The following is a 19,245-nucleotide window of genomic DNA, read 5'->3' as shown; positions in this document are numbered from 1 at the left end:
CATCAACTCTTTCTTATGCTACAGGTGACATAGAGTTGTTTCACGGTCCAAAAATTGGTGGTAAAAATTTTAGCAACCGTTTTTGCGTAAGTGAGCGCTTTTTCAAGGGTACTGAAACACCACCCAGACTTTTTATATTTTGAAAAGATTCTCGTTTCAAACGAGCAACAGCAACAACCGATTAGACTTTCGTGTTATTTGTTTAGAAATTTCACATGATTTAAACCTAATGTTTTGATCAATACGTGGTCAATGTCCAAAGATTTGAAATTATATTATCAATTTTGTGACGTATTTTCTTGACCCATAGTTAAAAATTAGAAGTCTTCGAATTTGGTCTCAAGTAATTACAAATGAAAGTCAGTCATGAAAGTCTTACGCTAACCATACTCAAAATGGCTCCAATTCCACAAAACGCAAAACTTTGAACTGAATTTTGCCTTCTCAGTCATCGGCCACGTTAAGATGCATTTATTACTAATTCAAGTCCCATTTAGAACGGTCGACGCCCCACTGGGGTCTTAGTTTCTGCAGGCCAATAAAGATTTTTGTCCTTGTATCTGAATCTTGGTTCATCTTCAGAACTTGCTGTTATTGTACCATTGATCGAAATATATAATGGTATCAAAATTTTTGACGAAAGCGAATCACAGTTTGATCATAAACTTAAATATGAAATTTTAATCGGGAATTTCAATCGATTGTGTTATTGCACTTGTTTCGTATGCCTATTTTTTGCGTCTAAATTATTATTATACCTGCAATAAGCAAATGTCTTCAGCAAGCAGAAAATTTCGGATTGAGTTAACTATGACAGTATGTATGACACCAATATACGTTTTTCGTATCCGGCTCGGACTCCCAGCGAACCACATCAATGGATCATAGAATTTTCATGAAAATACCATCGCAGTATTTTGAATATCTGGTGGAAACTTAAGTCAAAAATTTAAATGCAGGAATCGACACAAATGCGTCGTAGATATGGTATCATTCACATCTTGCTTGGATGCGTGAAATGTTTTCGAATTTTGTCGGGAGGGAAAAGGCCGGCTTCGCATAAGTATTTTGTCATTCATAAACACATATAAATATATATGAAAAATTATTTTTATTACCCAGAGCGGCTCCTCATAGAGATTCATTACTGGAACTTAATATAAGTCATAATGATTTTTAGGCTGGCTATTTCTATGTCCAGGTCCGAGATTTCACTGTTTAGCATGATTTTTTTTTTGAGAAAAAACGAGTCATCAACTGACTTTTGTCTGAACATGAATTTTTTTTATTTCGGTTTGCGATCTGGACACAATTAACGGCCGTCTGTACTTGTTATGGATATAAACAATTTTTGTCTGCCCTGGTCATGGCCTTATTAAAATACCGCCTGTTGTTGATATGCGCATAGCGAACATAATTACCCTCGCTTTTATTTGCTCAAGAGCCAATTATCTCGCCTCTCTCTCTCTCTCTCTCTCTCTCTCTCTCTCTCGCTGTCTCTGTTTTGTTCGTAATTTAAATACATGCAGTTTCAATATACAAGCTCAGAAGTCAAAATTTAACTGATGTTAACTGCTGAATTTTTAACTATGATTATAATTCGTAATTAATTTATAACTAAAGGAATTATAATTAAATAAATACTTCGAATGGTTAAACACGTTTAATGCTTGCTAGATTTGGGGTGCAAATGTGTAATTTTTGAGTTTGTCATGCACCTGATCTGTCGTACATCGGCCTCCACCGACTTCCACCCCCTTCTACCTCCACCGACCTCCACTCCCACCTTCTATCTCCACCGACCTCCGCCGATCTCGACTGACCTCCACCGACATCAACCGACCTCCGCCGACCTCCACCAACCTCCAACGCTTCCGATCCAAAGAATTAAATGCACCAATATACAGCATAGTTGGAGCTAGAATAGCTTTTGAGGGTATCGCCATTTTAAAATACTCATGCATGTGATCGACTTATTCGAAAATTTCAAAGTTTGCTATGTTCTTTGTATGTACGTTCTGATGATGAGAGAAATTTGAAACATTCTTTGCAGTGTTGGCCAATCACGTAATTGAGGCTGCGAGGAAGAGGGACAGACTGGGATGTTTTATAATGGAGTCTGGGCGAACTGACAAAAGTTTTAATACTTCCATTTGTCTGGTTTAGTAATGGTTGCATTTGAAAGTCAATGGTACAGCGCTGAAACGCACTGCGCTCTGGTCCAGGTTTGTACTTCCTCGTTATACTGATTTTTATTCCATTAGTCCGCACCAAAACTTCTTTAGGGTAAGTTGACATCGTTCCCAAACAAATAGGCTTATATGTGTCACTACCATTTTGAGTATAATTGGTATCTTTCAAACGCATCAAATAAATGGACTTAGCATAATGTATTAACTATTTCGCATACACAAAAATAATGTACAAAAGTATTCTGCAAAAATTTATTAAGCATATCGAAGTATTTACAAAGCCTACATAAAAAAATGCCATTGAAATAATTAAAAATTTCTGCACTATAGTTTATACTACAAAGGCTGTGTTCGCGTTAATATTTTAACAGAGTCTGCGTGCCAATTTCTGATGAAATTTCAGTGAAACTGGTAGTTATAACGCAACACAAACTTTTAATGACTTGTTTTGCTTAATTTGACAGAACATCCTAACCAGAGCTAGCTTCGTAATTTCAGTCCATGACGGCACCCGGGCCGAGGAATGAGCGGAAAAAAAAATGCAAGAAATGAGCGGAATTTGAGCGGACAGTTTAGCAAATTCCGTTCAAAGCCCTTACATTTTTTTGACAGGAATGAGCGGAATTTGAGCGGAAAAAAAGTGCAAGAAATGAGCGGAATTTGAGCGGAATAAAAAATGCAAGAAATGAGCGGAATTTGAGCGGAATCAGAAATGCAAGATATCAGCGGAATTTGAGCGGAATCAAAAATGCAAGAAATGATCGGAATTTGAGCGGAAAAAAAATGCAAGAAATGATCGGAGAGACGTTTCGACCGCACTTTTGTCTGATCAGAGGACGTTTCGAGAGCTGAAATAGGTTAAATACTGTCGGAAAAAATCTACAGTTGAACTAACGAACAACTCTTTGAGATTTTCCAGTATGTTTTGGGTGTGTTCCCCTCCTCCTTTTCTCAACCGGGCTGGGGACCGGCTACGGCGGAGTTACAAACAAACAACTCTAGGAGAATTGAGCAGAGCTAGCTAAAAAAAACTAGGCTCGAAAAGCTCTCTCAAAACAGAAACACTAAACAGACCAGACAAAGTATAAAATAATAATAAAAGTATAATAATGTCATAAATATAATAATAAATATAATAAAGATTAAAACCAGAATGAAATAACGTGTCCGCAAGTATAAAAGGGGCGTGCACGCTCAACCACCAGCACAAATTGGTCCACGATAACTTCTGATTTAAATCATACTCCCGTATTGCTCCCTTGCTTAAATCTCAGCTTACTTGAGATAGATTATAACTTAGAATTTTTTGTGACAAGATCTTAACTAAGAACTTTCTAGGTCAGAAAATAATAATTTAGAACAATTTTGGATATCAGATAAGTTCAATTAAACTTTCTAAGTTATAAAATAACATCTTTTAAATTCTATCTAAGTTAAAAATTACTTAGAAAGTTTCACTCTGTGCTAACTATTGCTATATCTATCTTAATAACTTTAACTATTCTATCCCTTAATGCTCGGTTCAAATTTGATGCTGTTTAACATAACTTAATAATTCATATTTGCATTTAACTTTCTTTAATACTTAACTATATACCAAGAGTAGAACTAGGGGTTGAACTCTCAAGTTATACATGTGGTCCAGCAAATAACCCCGTCATTTAAGTATCTAATCTACGGACCAGCAGTATAACACTCTACAAGTCAGTAAGACAAAGAAGGTTGAAGGCTCAATTTTGCTGATTTAAGGCAATAAAGGTCACTCACCTTATTAATTGCGGTTTAAGAAGCCAAGTTTGAGATTTGCATTGTTCCTAATTCAGTTATTGGAGTCATCAACTCTTTTTTATGCTACAGGTGACATAGAGTTGTTTCACGGTCCAAAAATTCGTAGTAAAATTTTTAGCAACTGTTTTTGCGTAAGTGAGCGCTTTGGGTACTGAAACACAACCCAGGCTTTTTATATTTTGAAAAGATTCTCGTTTCAAACGAGCAACAGCAACAACCGATTAGACTTTCGGGTGATTTGTTTAGAAATTTCGCATGATTTAAACCTAATGTTTTAATCAATACGTGGTCAATGTCCAAAGATTTGAAATTATATTATCAATTTTGTGACATATTTTCTTGACCCATAGTTAAAAATTAGAAGTCTTCGAATTTGGTCTCAAGTAATTACAAATGAAAGTCAGTCATGAAAGTCTTACGCTAACCATACTCAAAATGGCTCCAATTCCACAAAACGCAAAACTTTGAACTGAATTTTGCCTTCTCAGTCATCGGCCACGTTAAGATGCATTTATTACTAATTCAAGTCCCATTTAGAACGGTCGACGCCCCACTGGGGTCTTAGTTTCTGCAGGCCAATAAAGATTTTTGTCCTTGTATCTGAATCTTGGTTCATCTTCAGAACTCTCGAGAATTTTTACAAAAATTTTTCGTAGTTGAACAAATACATTTATGAAAAGCAATTATCATTTTTTAGTTAAGGTTGATACGAAATCTTGCTGTTATTGTACCAATGATCGAAATATAAAATGGTATCAAAATTTTCGACGAAAGCGAATCACAGTTTGATCATAAACTTAAATATGAAATTTTAATCGGGAATTTCAATCAATTGTGCTATTGCACTTCTTTCGTATGCCTATTTTTTGCGTCTAAATTATTATTATACCTGCAATAAGCTAATGTCTTCAGCAAGCAGAAAATTTCTGATTGAGTTAACTATGACAGTTTGTATGACACCAATATACGTTTTTCGTATCCGGCTCAGACTCCCAGCGAACCACATCAATGGATCATAGAAATTTCATGAAAAGACCATCGCAGTAGTTTGATTATTTGGTGGAAACTTTAGGTCAAAAATTTAAACGCAGGAATCGACACAAATGCGTCGTAGATATGGTAACATTCACATCTTGCTTGGATGCGTGAAATGTTTTCGAATTTTGTCGGGAGGGAAAAGGCCGGCTTCGCATAAGTATTTTGTCATTCATAAATACATATAAAATATATATGAAAATTATTTTTATTACCCAGAGCGGCTCCTCATAGAGATTCATTACTGGAACTTAATTTAAATCATAATGATTATTAGGCGGGCTATTTCTATGTCCAGGTCCGAGATTTCACTGTTTAGCATGAGTTTTTTTGAGACAAATCGAGTCATCAACTGACTTTTGTCTGAACATGAAATTTTTTTTATTTCGGTTTGCGATCTGGACACAATTAACGGCCGTCTGTACTTGTTATGGATATAAACAATTTTTGTCGGCCCTGGTCATGGGCTTATTAAAATACCGCCTGTTGTTGATATGCGCATAGCGAACATAATTATCCTCGCTTTTATTTGCTCAAGAGCCAATTATCTCGCCTCTCTCTCTCTCTCTCTCTCTCTCGCTATCTCTGTTTTGTTCGTAATTTAAATACATGCAGTTTCAATATACATGCTCACTGGAAATCAAAACTTAACTGATGGTAACTGCTGAATTTTTAACTATGATTATAATTCGTAACTAATTTATAACTAAAGGAATTATAATTAATTAAATACTTCGAATGGTTAAACGCTTTTAATGCTTGCTAGATTTGGGGTGCAAATGTTTAATTTTTGAGTTTGTCATGCACCTGATCTGTCGTACATCGGCCTCCACCGACTTCCACCCCCGTCTACCTCCACCGAACTCCACTCCCACCTTCTATCTCCACCGACCTCCGCTGACCTCCGCCGATCTCCACTGACCTCCACCGACATCAACCGACCTCCGCCGACCTCCACCAACCTCCAACGCTTCCGACCCAAAGAATTAAATGCAACAATATATGGCATAGTTGGAGCTAGAATAGCTTTTGAGGGTATCGCCATTTTAAAATACTCATGCATGTGATCGACTTATTCGAAAATTTCAAAATTTGCTATGTTCTTTGTATGTACGTTATGGTGATGAGAAAAATTTGAAACATTCTTTGCAGTGTTGGCCAATAACGTAATTGAGGCTGCGAGGAAGAGGGACAGACTGGGATGTTTTATAAAAGAGTCTGGGCGAACTGACAAAAGGTTTAATACTTCCATTTGTCTGGTTTAGTAATGGTTGCAATTGAAAGTCAATGGTACAGCGCTGAAACTCACTGCGCCCAAGGTCCAAGTTTGTACTTCCTCGTTGTACTGATTTTTATATCATTAGTCCGCACCAAAACTTCTTTAGGGCAAGTTGACATCATTCCCGAACAAATAGGTTTATATGTGTCACTACCATTTTGAGTATGTTTGGTATCTTTCAAACGCATCAAATAAATGGACTTAACATAATGTATTAACTATTTCGCATACACACAAATAATTTACAAAAATAATCTGCAAAAATTTATTAAGCATATCGAAGTATTTACAAAGCCTACATAAAAAAATTGCCATTGAAATAATTAAAAATTTCTGCCCTATAGTTTATACTACAAAGACTGTGATCGCGTTAATATTTTAGCAGAGTCTGTGTGCCAATTTCTGATCAAATTTCAGTAAAATTGGTAGTTATAACACAACCCAAACTTTTAATGACTTGTTTTGCTTAATTCGACAGAACCTCCTAACCAGGGCTAGCTTCGTAGTTGAAGCCCAAGACGTCAATCAAGTTCCTGTATATTAAAAAGTTTACAATGCGTTTCTACAAATTCGATAAATTCAAATGTAGCCATTAATGTATATAAAAGCGTTATTTTTCCGACCCCCAACCTTTTGGCTGAATGGGGGATGAGGGAGAAATTATATGCTTCGAAATAATTAATAATCATTATATGCTGAAATAATAATAATATGCTGAAATTATACGCTTAAGCGGGTTCCTTCAATATTAGAAGAGATAATCATGATCAAAGCTGCATCGTTAGCTATAACTCTTTCGTATGAATTCTTGACAACTAAGTAATCAAATTTAGCCGAAGTCGGTTATTTCTCGTATCATGCACTCGTTTGAGATGATCTCGAAATAGGTTCAGGGTATTAGCCATATTCTGGAAGAAGTTCTGGTCTTCTTCCAGAAATTCATCGTCCCAATCTCCCACTATACTTCCAGCTAAGTATGCACGTTTCGCGTCCGCAAATGATATCGAAGAATTTATAGCTACCTGTAGCTTTTTTTCGGGATCGTCTGGATAATGATGAAAACATGCGAGAAAATCCGTGAGATGGAATACGTTTCTCGTTTGTCCAGTTCTTTCATGTGCCGCGTCAAACGCTATCATAGCTTGTCCCAACATCTCTCGAATTTGTGCCAAAGTTGCATTGATGGGAGCTAAGGATTCTCTCAGCTGGGAACCGTTGGGTATGGAATCTAAAGCAGCCTGTATCTGGACTAGACTTGTAGCGATATCTTCCTCCTTCAAAATATGTTGATCCAGCTGAGCAGTGACTTCCTCCTTGTCCAACTGCAGCATACAGTTGCAGACCACATTTGCTAAAAAAAATTACTTCAATTAATCCTGATGGGGACATAAGAACTAATCTTGCATGATCTTGCAAGGCCCAAAGTTTTGTTATTAGTTGCAAAATCAGATCCTGCTTTGGAAATTTAAGTTAAGTCTGACCATCTTTTCAAACTCCCCCCGTCATAATCGGAGAGTTATCTTGCCAGATCTTTCAAGATAGCCGTCTGGTTTCTAAGAGTCTTACAAGATGATCCGTCTTTCAGAACCGTCGGAATCATGACTTAGATGCTACATGAGCCTTTTTAGCTTCTTTGAAGATTAGAGAACAGGATTGTTCTTTTACATCCTCCAAAAGACCCAAACGTACAATATCATTTACAAAGTTGGGCACTCAATTCTGCATTATTATTATTAATGTATGTACAATCAAGTTCAATCAATTTAAAAGGCATCTATAATTAAAATAGAAAGTTCGAATATTCGAAAAGATGAGTTTATGCTCCTGTTTTTTCAGAGTTTTTTCCTTTAAAAACAATTGATTGCTCTTGTTGCTGGGAGCCATTTCAAGCGCCGGGAAGGGAATCTGCTGGCTCTGCTTGCTTTTACTCTTCCTGGTGTTCTTGGCTAGACTCGTAGAAGTTGATTAGTTCGTTGTATTTCAATGCGTGGTAAGATATCAATAAATGTTTTTTTCAAAGTAAAGAAGTCGCTTAATCAGAAAAATTATTCAAGAAGTAATAAATTTTGAGAGTGAGAAAAGTAGATAAAAAAATAAAAAAACAAACAAAAACTGGGCTGCGCTCGCGTCAGGGAATGAATTACTGAGCCTCATTTGATCAGAGAATTAAAGGGCTGCACTAGTCGTAAAAAGTATAATTAGTGTAAATTTGTTCATGGAGGCAAGCGTTAAGACCTGTTAAAATAAATTGAGGGAAGGAAGCGTTTTGAAGAATGAGGTAAAATAGAGAAGGAATAATAAGTTAAAAGTGCTATGCTAACCTAAACCTTAAAACCTCTGAACCAAACCGCGCATAGCACTGTATTATGTCGTTAGTTGTATAACCGTAACTCAACTTTGACAAAGCTATCAATGGAGTGAATGTGAAAAAATGAGAACATTTTCTCGGTTTAAATTGATGTTAATCGATTAAAATTCTTCAGTAGATAAAAGCTGTGTAAATTGCTGTTGTTTTCCTCGTGCTTTTCACAGCTAAGCCCCGAATTTACTAGGTGAGCGGCTGGCATAGCTTTTCGGTTAGGGCGTTGTTGGTTCGACTTTTGCCCCGAATTAACTACGCAAGCGGCTGGCAATAAGTCATTGGATGATGGTTGTTCTGGCTTTTCTACGATATTGAAACTGGTAAAGAACATTAGCAGGACAGATGGTCCAGTGTGCTTTGATAACTGCTTTTTTGGACGTTGTATCTTTTTCTGGATCAGTCCAAGTATTGATTCGATCTTGTTTTCTTTTGCCCGTTTCAGGTACTCATTTGCTAATCTAATCTGAAAATCTCTTACTGCAGGTATATTGGCCTCTTCATGGAGATTTTTGACACTGTACCAGCGGGGTTTCCTCATACAAATTCTTAGTGCTCTAGTTTAGGTCAGTTGTATGTTGTTGATAATTGAATTAGATTGGTCAAAATAGCAGGCATTTGCATAGAGAAATAGAGGTCTAACCCATGATTTATACATGGTCAGTAAGCACTCTTCATCAATGTTGATCTGACTGAGCCGCCATAGTTGGTTGATTCTTTTGTTTGCTTTTGCCACCAAGCTTTTGCAGTGTTGGTTCCACTTTAGATGTGGGGTAAGGTTAACGCCAAGAAATTTGATTGAATTTGCGCCTTCAATTCTTGTACCATTGATAAAAAGGTCTAAACTGGAAAATTTTTGACGGATTATTAAAAAGCAAAAAAAATTGTTTTGCCTGGATTTATTCTTATCTTCAGTTTTTCGCACCAATTGATCAATTTGTCTAGTGAATACTGAAGTTTCTCTTGAACTATTCTACAGGAGCGCGACCTGAATTAAAGGGCAAAATCATCCGCAAATTGAGAAATTTGTGCCGGTATTTCACGAATGCCGCTGACATAAACCAGGAAAAGAAAGTATTGGTGCAATGACGCAGCCCTGAGGTACTCCAGCTAATTTTGAAAATGTGCTACTTTTTAAGTTATTAATTTTCACGAAGATGCTTCTCTGAGAAAGAAAAGAGTTATCCCATTTTATCAGAGGTTTATGCAGACCAATTTGTAGCAGTCTGTTTTGAAGTCCCAGTCTCCACACTCCATCAAACGCTTTTCAATATCTAGGCAGAAAAATCGGTCCATTTTGAACACTGAAGTGCTTCTGTTACGTGCTAAGTAAGTTTGAGCAAATTATCAGTTGTGCAACGGTTCCTTCTATACGCACTTCGCATTTCACCGAAGACATCATTTTCTTCACAGTGCGCTAGGACAAAATTCTTTACTGCTGTTTCACAAATTTTTTCAATGCAATCGGTTAAGCTGATTGGTCAGTAATTTTCTGCATCTGTTTTTTTTGTTCGGCTTTGGTAACATTTTGACTTGTGACTCTTTCCATATAGTTGGAACATAAGAATGGTTTATTGAGCTAGTTATCAGGAGACAAATATATGCTTTGAGGGATGTTATAGCTGATTTTATCTGGTCCTGGACTTGATCTTCTTGTTTTGTTCAAAATTTTTTCATAATCGTCTATTTTTATAACGCAGTAGTTATTTGGTTCAGTTTTTTTGTATTGGAGAAACATTTTTGTCTCGTTTTTGACTCTCTCGAAATGCTCATTTAGTTCCAAGTTTTCGTATGTATGATCTATCAGTGTATCCTGTAGAAGAGTTTAGAAAATTTCGCATTTCTCAATGTCTGTTTTCGCTCTGAGTTGTTTATATGAGACTTCAGCACTTTCTTCAGTTCCATTTTGTTTTTTTGGAATCACCACATAAGGCTTTAACTGCTCTCCAAAAGCTTTTGCTTCCCTTATTTCGAGCACTTGCGATCAATTTTTATTGCTTGATTTTCTCCGATCGTTTCATGGACCTCTTTATTTCTCTTTGGAGGAAATTTATTTCCTTTTTCAGGAATTTGTACTGTTCTCCGTTTGTTCTTTTCAGCTCTGTTTTTTTTTCTTTTCACGGATAAGCTGAGTAGTTTCATGTCCAAAGGGAAATCTTTTTTGTTGGATATACGACTTCTGTAGCGAGAACTGAATGATCTTAACAAGTAATTCATTCAGTTGATTTAGTTCTTCTGCTTTTGGATAGACTGGTGGATAAAGCACAGAGTTTTCGTATTCTTATCTGACAATCTGGTTGAAATTTTTCAAGTTGATTTTTGACTTCAAATCGAATTTGCTCTGAGTCATTATATTCAGGGTAGTGATGGTTGAGCTGTGGTCACTACCAAAGTCATCGGAAACATAAAACTTGTCAAAGAATTTGAAAACTGATTGATCGGCGAAATGTAGATCAAGCATATTTCGACATTCTCCTTGATATGATTGATATGTGTGGTAACCGTTATTTAAAAGCTTGAATTTTCCAGTTTCAATAGTTTCGATTATTTTATCACCATTTTCAGTGTTTTATGTGCAATTCAGCTCTTGATGTGGAGCGTTGAAATCTCCACAGATAAAAACGTTCTTCATTTCAGTTTCAAAAATTTCTGATAGAATCAAATCGCGACCTGGTGAGTTGTAAAGTGCTATAACCCCGAGATGACCTATAACAGGTACTTCAAAGCATGCTTTTATTATTTCGAAAATTTTTCCTCGCTCGTTTCTATCAAACTTTTCTGGTTTAACTTTTATTATTGTCGTTCCCTTCTTTGCTAAAATGATTGAGCCATGTGACTTACTTGCTCTTGTTTCCGTAACTACAAAAAAATCATCAGTTAGATTTTCTTTTTTCCAGCTCTTGACTTCATTCAGGCACACAATACCAATGCCTTTTTCCTTCAAAAGTACGAGAAGTTCTAATATTTTGTTGGATAAGCCTCGGCAGTTCCATTGCAATATTTTAATTTTATCCATGTTGGCTGAATTGATGGCTATTTGTTGAAATTTGTTGCGTTGGAACATTTGTGAAATTGTTGTTAGCATTTTTGATGCTATCATGAACTTTTTGACCTTCTATTTTATCACCAAATATTCTGCTTGCACTAATACTGACAACATTGGTGATATCACTGTAAGACATTGTATTGAAGGCTGAACGGACTTTGCTGAGTACTTCAGCAACCAGAACACTTATGTTTGTTGCTGAGACAGTTGAGTTTGTTTGTAGCATTTCTATTTGCCTTTTTGCCACTGCTGAGTACTTGATATCCTGTTTTCTCCTTGTCGCTTCAACAACTGCGTTTTGATAGGAGGAGCATCCTTTGTACACAGATGCGTGCGATCCACCACAATTTGCACATTTGGCATTTTCTTTTGGTTTGGCGCATTGATTTACTGTGTGCTGGCCTGAGCATTGCAGGCAACGCTGCTCGTTTTTACAAAAAAATGGCGGAGTGCCCATAATTCTGACACTTGAAGCATTGTTTAACATGTGGCGGCTCTTTGCTTGGTTCACATCTGTAGATTAGCCAACCAATCTTCACACCGTGCTTTTGTGCTGCTAAAACATGATTTGTTGAATCTGCTATTACTCTGATAAGCTTTGTAGGTTTGCTACTTGCTCGGCTTATAATCCTTGACACTTTTACTACATTCATTCCGTTATTGCTCAAGAGTTCCTCTTTTATTTCATTTTCTTGGATGCTGTGATGCACATTGACTATGACAAAGCTTGGTTTGGACTTGGCTTTTGGCAGTGTATTTCTCGTGTTCACATTAGCGTTAGGGAATACTTGTTGCAGGTTTGTATTTGACATAAGACTATCTCGGTTGTATAAAGAAGTCGGAAAAGTTTGGCAATTCTCTAATTCGTTGTATTTTCAATTGTGGGAATTTTGTCTTCATAGCTCGGGCAAATTGCACTTGAGTTTGTCTCGGATTGATTGTTATAACTATTGGTCTAACTGTCTCTGGTATCGAATTCCTCTCGTTTTGGTTTCGAAAACGCTTACGTTTGTTTTGAACTTGAATAAAATCTTGTTCATCCTGTGAAGTATCATCAGCGATTGCTCTTGCTTCTGATAGGTGAGCGCTCAGTTGCATCATTTTGGCCAGGACCCCACTGAGGGCTAATGCTTAGCAGAACGACCATGATAAGAATTTGAAACAACTTTTAAAGCGTAGACACTAAGCGAAAAAAGCCAATTAAAAGTCAGGATTTTAAAAAGCAACTTTTAGTGAAAAATATCTTTTTATAAAAGACTCACTCCCAAAGGACGTTCGTACACAAAGTGGAGTACTTGCTTGTGGCTTTCCGATCACACTTTGAGGTACTGATCCAAAATTGACATTAATAGCGGTTTAATCATCATGAACAATTTACAAAGTTGGGCACTCAATTAAAGAGTAAGTCCAAATCGATAAATAAAGTTCTGATATTCTCTGACGCCAGCTTATACCTATAAATACTCATTTATAAAAAATATTTGAAAAAATTTTGCAGATAACCTCAAATTCGTTTTCTGGATATATTTAAGTTGGAAAGTTATTCTTTTAGCCCACACAAAGAACCAACTGTGGAATGCAAATGTAATATAAAATTTCACTATGTCCTCTGACTACATTATACGGGAATTGTGGAACCAATCAATGTTTTATGTGTCATATATGACCTTGTATGATCTCCAAGTAAACTTTTTCAACATCAAAAGAAAATTTAAAAAAAGACAGTATTTAGGCTTTGATTTTTTTGTACTATCGCTGTATGATTTCTAGGAAATGATACATGATCCTTTTTTGCTACTAAGAAATCATCCAAATCATATATGACCTACTACTAAGAATTGTGTATGATGAACAACCCGGGTTTCAGCATTGACTGCATTATTACTAGGAATCATACATATGTGTATCCAAAATTTTGTTGTGACGGTCCATCCGGGCAACATTTGGGTGTTCACTCAAAATTTTACACTAGCAGTAGTCTTTAATGATCGATCAGAGGCTACTGAATTTTCGCAAACATTGTACGAGTTTTTTTTTAAAGAATTAAATTATATTTCTCCAGTTTTGATTTAGTTTGGTAAAACAAGTCTACCCTCTGTACTAACAAGTGTTTTGGATATGGGGTATTAGCCTTTGAGAATCTTCTGTCGGCTGCCATTTTTGAACAAATTCGTCGTGTTGAATCCACTCACCAGCACAAACTGAATTCGACATTATTTCTCCCGGAGAACAACTAAAAAATGCAAAATTAGTATAAAACACAATTTTCTTGTAAAAATTCTTACAACTATGGCATGCCAAAAAAGTTGCATGCATTATGAAATTTATATATCAATAATTATTTACCCAATATCAAAATACCCAAAGCCATAAAACACAATTAACCCCGGTTAGAGTTTTTATTCAAAAGTCCGATCAGAATTGAGCAGATGTCATTACCCCGTGTTGAGCATTACGACGCAGAGGTATACCCAAATCGTCACGGGCAGATATGCCCGATGCGTGTATCTCGTGTTCGTTTTTACTATGTTAATACTTTGAAAGTGGAACAATATTGCGGAAAATAGCTATTTTAGCAGAAACCGTCAAAATGGAAGGGGAAATAGGATCCCGTGTTCGCAAAAGTGTCCTAATCCTAGCCGCGAAATACAAGTACAAACTTTATAACCTATTTTTCGCGCGATTTGTATCACGCATCCGCTCCATTTATGTATCGATTTGTCGCACGCAATGTAGCTCGATTTCGCATATAATCCACATTTTAGCCTAACTTAATTACTACTTATTTAATTAAGCCTAACTTATTACTACTAGTTGTACTTTATTACTACTTTATTACTACTCATAGCACTTTATTACTACTTATTAGTACTATTTGTTACCACTTATTAAAATCGGCCAATCCCACATTGATATACAAAGCCTTTGATGTGCGAGGGATTTTTCGGGAAAAAAATCAGTTTTTGTGGTTGCATGTAATTAAAGCACTTTAAAGCTTTGAATGCTTCAATTAAATCTTTATTAAAGTGATTATTGCATGCTCAAAATGCGCGCGAATGATAGATACCTAAATTGAGCGGAAACGTGCTACAAGATTTTTTATCTACTTTTCGCACTGAATGTTCTTTTTTTTCGCAAAAAGTAAGATACAAAGGATGTCTCCTTATTTCGTTCCTTGTACGTATCCAATTTTCGAGCCAATTTTACTAAGGCGGAAATTTTGGGGTATACCTCTGAGTCGTAATGGGACAACGACTAAAAAAGCGTTAGTATTTTGTAAGAAATCGTCGTTTTTTGATCGTTTTGTTTCGTCGTTTTTTGATCGTTTTTTTCGTCGTTTAATTGCTTTTGAACTTGTTTTTCTCTATTAAATCGTTTTAGCAAAGCTGTATGTTCGGCTCATAGCTCAGTGGTCAGCGCATTAGGTAAAGTAGCGGGAGTGCAATGGTTCGAATCCAAGCGGGGATCACGTTTTTCGTCAATTTTTGAAAAAAAACGATCATTTCCTACATAAAAATAGCGACGAAATAACGAACAAAACGACGATTACCACGTAAGGGCTTTGATGGTTTTTGTCTAATGAAAACGATTAAAAAAACGACGATTTCTTACAAGTGAAAAAGAAAATTCCTCAACACGGGCACTTTCATTCGATCCCATCTTTTATTGATATGGTTTCATCTCAAGTCCTACGGTCCGGGAAGGCTTCGAGATGTTGAAATTAATTTCAAAAAAGAGCTTAATGGCTTTTTATAATAATTCACAGTATTGTTATTAGTAACTTCAAATACCGTTTAAATTATCGGAAATTTTGCACAAAAGTAATTTAGCATTGTATTTTGTTCCGATCTAAAAAAGTGAAAAATTAATTATTTTGATATAGGCTGTTGAATTAAGTACAATAGCACTGGAAAAATTTGGTTAAAAAATGTTGCAAGGGCGGTCGCTCTCAAGTGGTATAACGCTGACAATTTGTTCTATAACTGAAGTGAATTGAACAAAGATCATAGCTGAAATGACCTCTCTGAATCAGAGCCAAAATTCAAAATCAACGTTTTCTGAATTTCAACGAACTAGTAGAAAATTCCAAATGCATTTTAAATTAGGTTCAAATCAGAAGGAAAATCAACATTTTTCTCAACACTACAAACACACAAACAAATTTATATAATTGTATACATATATATATATATATATATATATATATATAATATATACATATATATATATATATATATATATATATATATATATATATACATATATATATATATATATATATATATATATATATATATAGTATGTATATATATATATATATATATATATATATATGTATATATATATATATATATATATATATATATATATATATATATATATCTATTTATATATATATATATATATATATATATATATATGTATATGGATATAAATATATATATATATATATATATATATATATATATATATATTGTATATATATATATATATATATATATATATATATCAGTGTGTGTAAGTGTGTGTTCAAACTGAACTTCGAATTTTTCATCTGGATTGATGAAAAAAGTTAAATTCAGGAGCAAAAATGAAATACGGCAGCTTGTTTCAAACAGGTGAATAGTCGGTTACACTGAGTTTCCGTAAAACTGTACTTACAGCAAACGTTGTGACAGTTGAATAATAAAGGAACTTTTATATATAAGTAAAATATGCAAGTTTTGTTCAAAGACACACCACCACAGACACAAAACACAAACACGCCAATAATAATAAAAGAGAGTCAAAGTATTTCTGAGAAATACGATTTTTAAATGCAGTTATACTCTCTAAACTGAAAAAGTCTAATTGAAAATCTCAAAGACGTAGTTCTTTTCACCAGAAATCATTCAACAGAGATAAGCCGCTGCTCCTGTAACAATTAATTTTTCAGTCGCGTGTTGTTGAGACAACTTACTTGAAAAAAAAGATCAAAGTAATCTGAGTAATTAACGAAAAATGTGGTGCAATTTTACGTAATTGTTTTATAGCAAAAACAGCGCTGAGACAAAACACAACAAACTGTCAGCTTACTACGTTCTATTTTTGTTATTGCCATTTTAGATTAAACTTTTTCTATTTGACCACATTTAGATAATTACATAATTTAAAAGAAAAAAACATCTACAAAGAAATGCTTTTTTCTGAGATAAAGCATTTGTCAAAGAGTTTCTTGACTGTGCTATAAAAATAGTATTATGTTTTTCCGAGACAAATACACAAAAGATAAATGATAGAGATTAACAGAAAACCATTACTGTGATTTATACTTTAAAACGAAAAAACTTATGGCAGCACATGGCTATAAAAAGAAGCGAAGTAAGCAGTATAACTATCCAGACAACATCCAGCCACCAGCCACTTTACATAAAACGTGAACACAAGACGTTCAACTTTTTATTACGACGCAAAAAGATCATAAGATGACAAAAATGGCAATAATGAAAGCGCTCACATGACCAAATTTGCACTGTTTTGATAAAAGAATCGGCAACAATGGCTAAAAATAACTAAAACAGCATTTCTGAGAAAAAACCTTTCTTCGTGACAAATCAGCGAGGCACATTATTTTTGACATTTTAAACTTTCGGTTGAAGAATCATTTTTCATTGGTTCTTTTTTTGCTTAAATTAAACTGACTATCTGAACAATCATAATCAACGATAAGGAACAAATAAAACTTTCATTCTTATTCTGACTAGTCACAATAATAAAGTTAAATTTCGTTTCATCGTATCAGCTAATCAATTATCTGGCTGCAAAAAAAATGATTTGTGGACAAAATGATTCAAATGATTACGAAATGGAAGACTACGACGACAATGAGGTAAGTTTATGTTCAATTATCACGCGATTTACTTTTTCTCTTTTAATCTGCTCAATCGCTCTTAAGAGAAAAGATTGATAGTCAATATTGATTTTCAGTTTTTGCGTTTCTGGAAAAAGAATTTGAATTACAAGGAGTCGTGAATCCAACAAACGGCTTCACGTGGCACTTGTGGCAAATTTTTTGGAGGCAAAATTTGTTCAAAACAAATTTGAATGCCGTAGTGATTTAGTTCATTTCCGGGCAAACTTAGCTGAGCAACTTCAATTGATGGTTTACTCGCAACCTAACAGAGAGCTATCCTTTTCAAAAATTATTTTGCCACCCGGGTCGTATTTTCCGCCTAATAAGGATCTCTTGAAAAATGCAGCTCGAAATCTGGAAAGCACTAGTTTTGACCAAGTACTATTTTGATTACGTCGCGTAGTTTAAAATAGCGTTTGCGATCCAAAAACTGTTATCATCAAATATTTAATCTCCAGCAGCCCCGCGATAACGCTCAGGATTAACCAACACCATTGTGGCTCATGATTGACATCCTCTCATCTACACATTTTTTGCATTTAATTTTTTGTGTGTTGGATTTTCTCAACTTGTCCGATTAAAGCGATTAAAGCAAGCTGGTCTACGATTCTTGAACACTCGCTTCGCGAGAACCGAAAAGGCAGCACATCCGTTTTTGAGCTGAGCTGGGGCTCTTGATATATATATATATATATATATATATATATATATATATGTATGTATATATGTATACATATATTTAAATATATATACATAAACACCCAAACACACACACATACATTTCTATATATATATATATATATATATATATATATATATATATACGATTTTCTAACAAACTACAAATGTTTTTTGGGGGGAGCATATTGTCAAGACAATATAGCCCCGTGGAGCCTGTGCCTGTTTACGATCCATAAACAGTTGGCATCAACAGCGCATCAAAAAAAATACAATCTATTTTTCCTTAAAATTGATTTCGAACTTGCTCCAGGATCTCCGTAGCGTTGCTATTTCCGTTCTAGCCGTAGTTTTGAATCAGGCCAGGTGTTGTTGCAAATCCCGGATGATTATTTCTGCGCTAATTTCATCTGAGGGTGGCAATTTGTTGCACTAGCATGCTACAGAAATTGTGTTTTTGAAATTGATTTCTGTAAACAATGAAGATGCTCAAATTTTTTGATCAGAAATTTAATTGAGCTTTGAGAGTACATTTACCTTTGAAGCATCTCATAATCAACTGGAATCGGTTGCTTTTTTTTCTAACAGAATTGTTAGTCCGATCAAGTTTTTGATACGATGAGCATCTACGAACTTAATGTCCCCGTATTGTCTCGGGAACCAATGTGGACATAAAATATACCAGTTGCCATGTTCAGTATATTTGTGCAATTTTTTCATTATCGCATGAACTTTGTACGACCCGGGTGGAATTTTCCGCCCAAAATGATGTAAGAGTGGGGCTGCAATGACGGGTTCTTTTGGAAGATGCAGCTCGAAACTCTTACATCTTTTTGGGCTGCATTGGGAATAAAATGATTTAAGAGTGAGGGGGTAAAACATAAGTAAATTAACCCCCACTCTTTTTTGGTCTGACAAGGGGGGGGGGGGGTTAAAATGATGTAAGATAAGTCAGTGATCTTAGAATTTACTTTC

At 35.2% G+C, this 19,245-nt stretch overlaps 2 protein-coding genes across 2 annotated transcripts in view; both read right to left on the bottom strand.

Moving 5' to 3' along the window:
* The window catches only part of LOC142358690 (V-type proton ATPase subunit H-like), a 462,227-nt gene that overhangs the window by 395,890 nt on the left and 47,092 nt on the right, over window positions 1–19,245 (bottom strand). The window lies entirely within an intron of this gene.
* On the bottom strand, window positions 6,491–16,634 carry LOC142335296 (uncharacterized). The gene is made up of 3 exons (XM_075383735.1): window positions 16,362–16,634; window positions 13,805–13,932; window positions 6,491–7,645 (listed from the first exon to the last, which is right to left on the bottom strand). Exons 2-3 carry the CDS (start codon window positions 13,911–13,913, stop codon window positions 7,110–7,112), a joined length of 645 nt encoding a protein of 214 aa, XP_075239850.1. The 5' UTR covers window positions 13,914–13,932; window positions 16,362–16,634; the 3' UTR covers window positions 6,491–7,109.

Source organism: Convolutriloba macropyga, chromosome 2 (assembly GCF_964194025.1).
Source record: "Convolutriloba macropyga chromosome 2, txConMacr16.3, whole genome shotgun sequence".
Taxonomy (NCBI): domain Eukaryota; kingdom Metazoa; phylum Xenacoelomorpha; order Acoela; family Convolutidae; genus Convolutriloba; species Convolutriloba macropyga.
The sequence above is the reverse complement of the archived record's forward strand: the minus strand, read 5'-3'. Positions and strand labels throughout refer to the sequence as shown.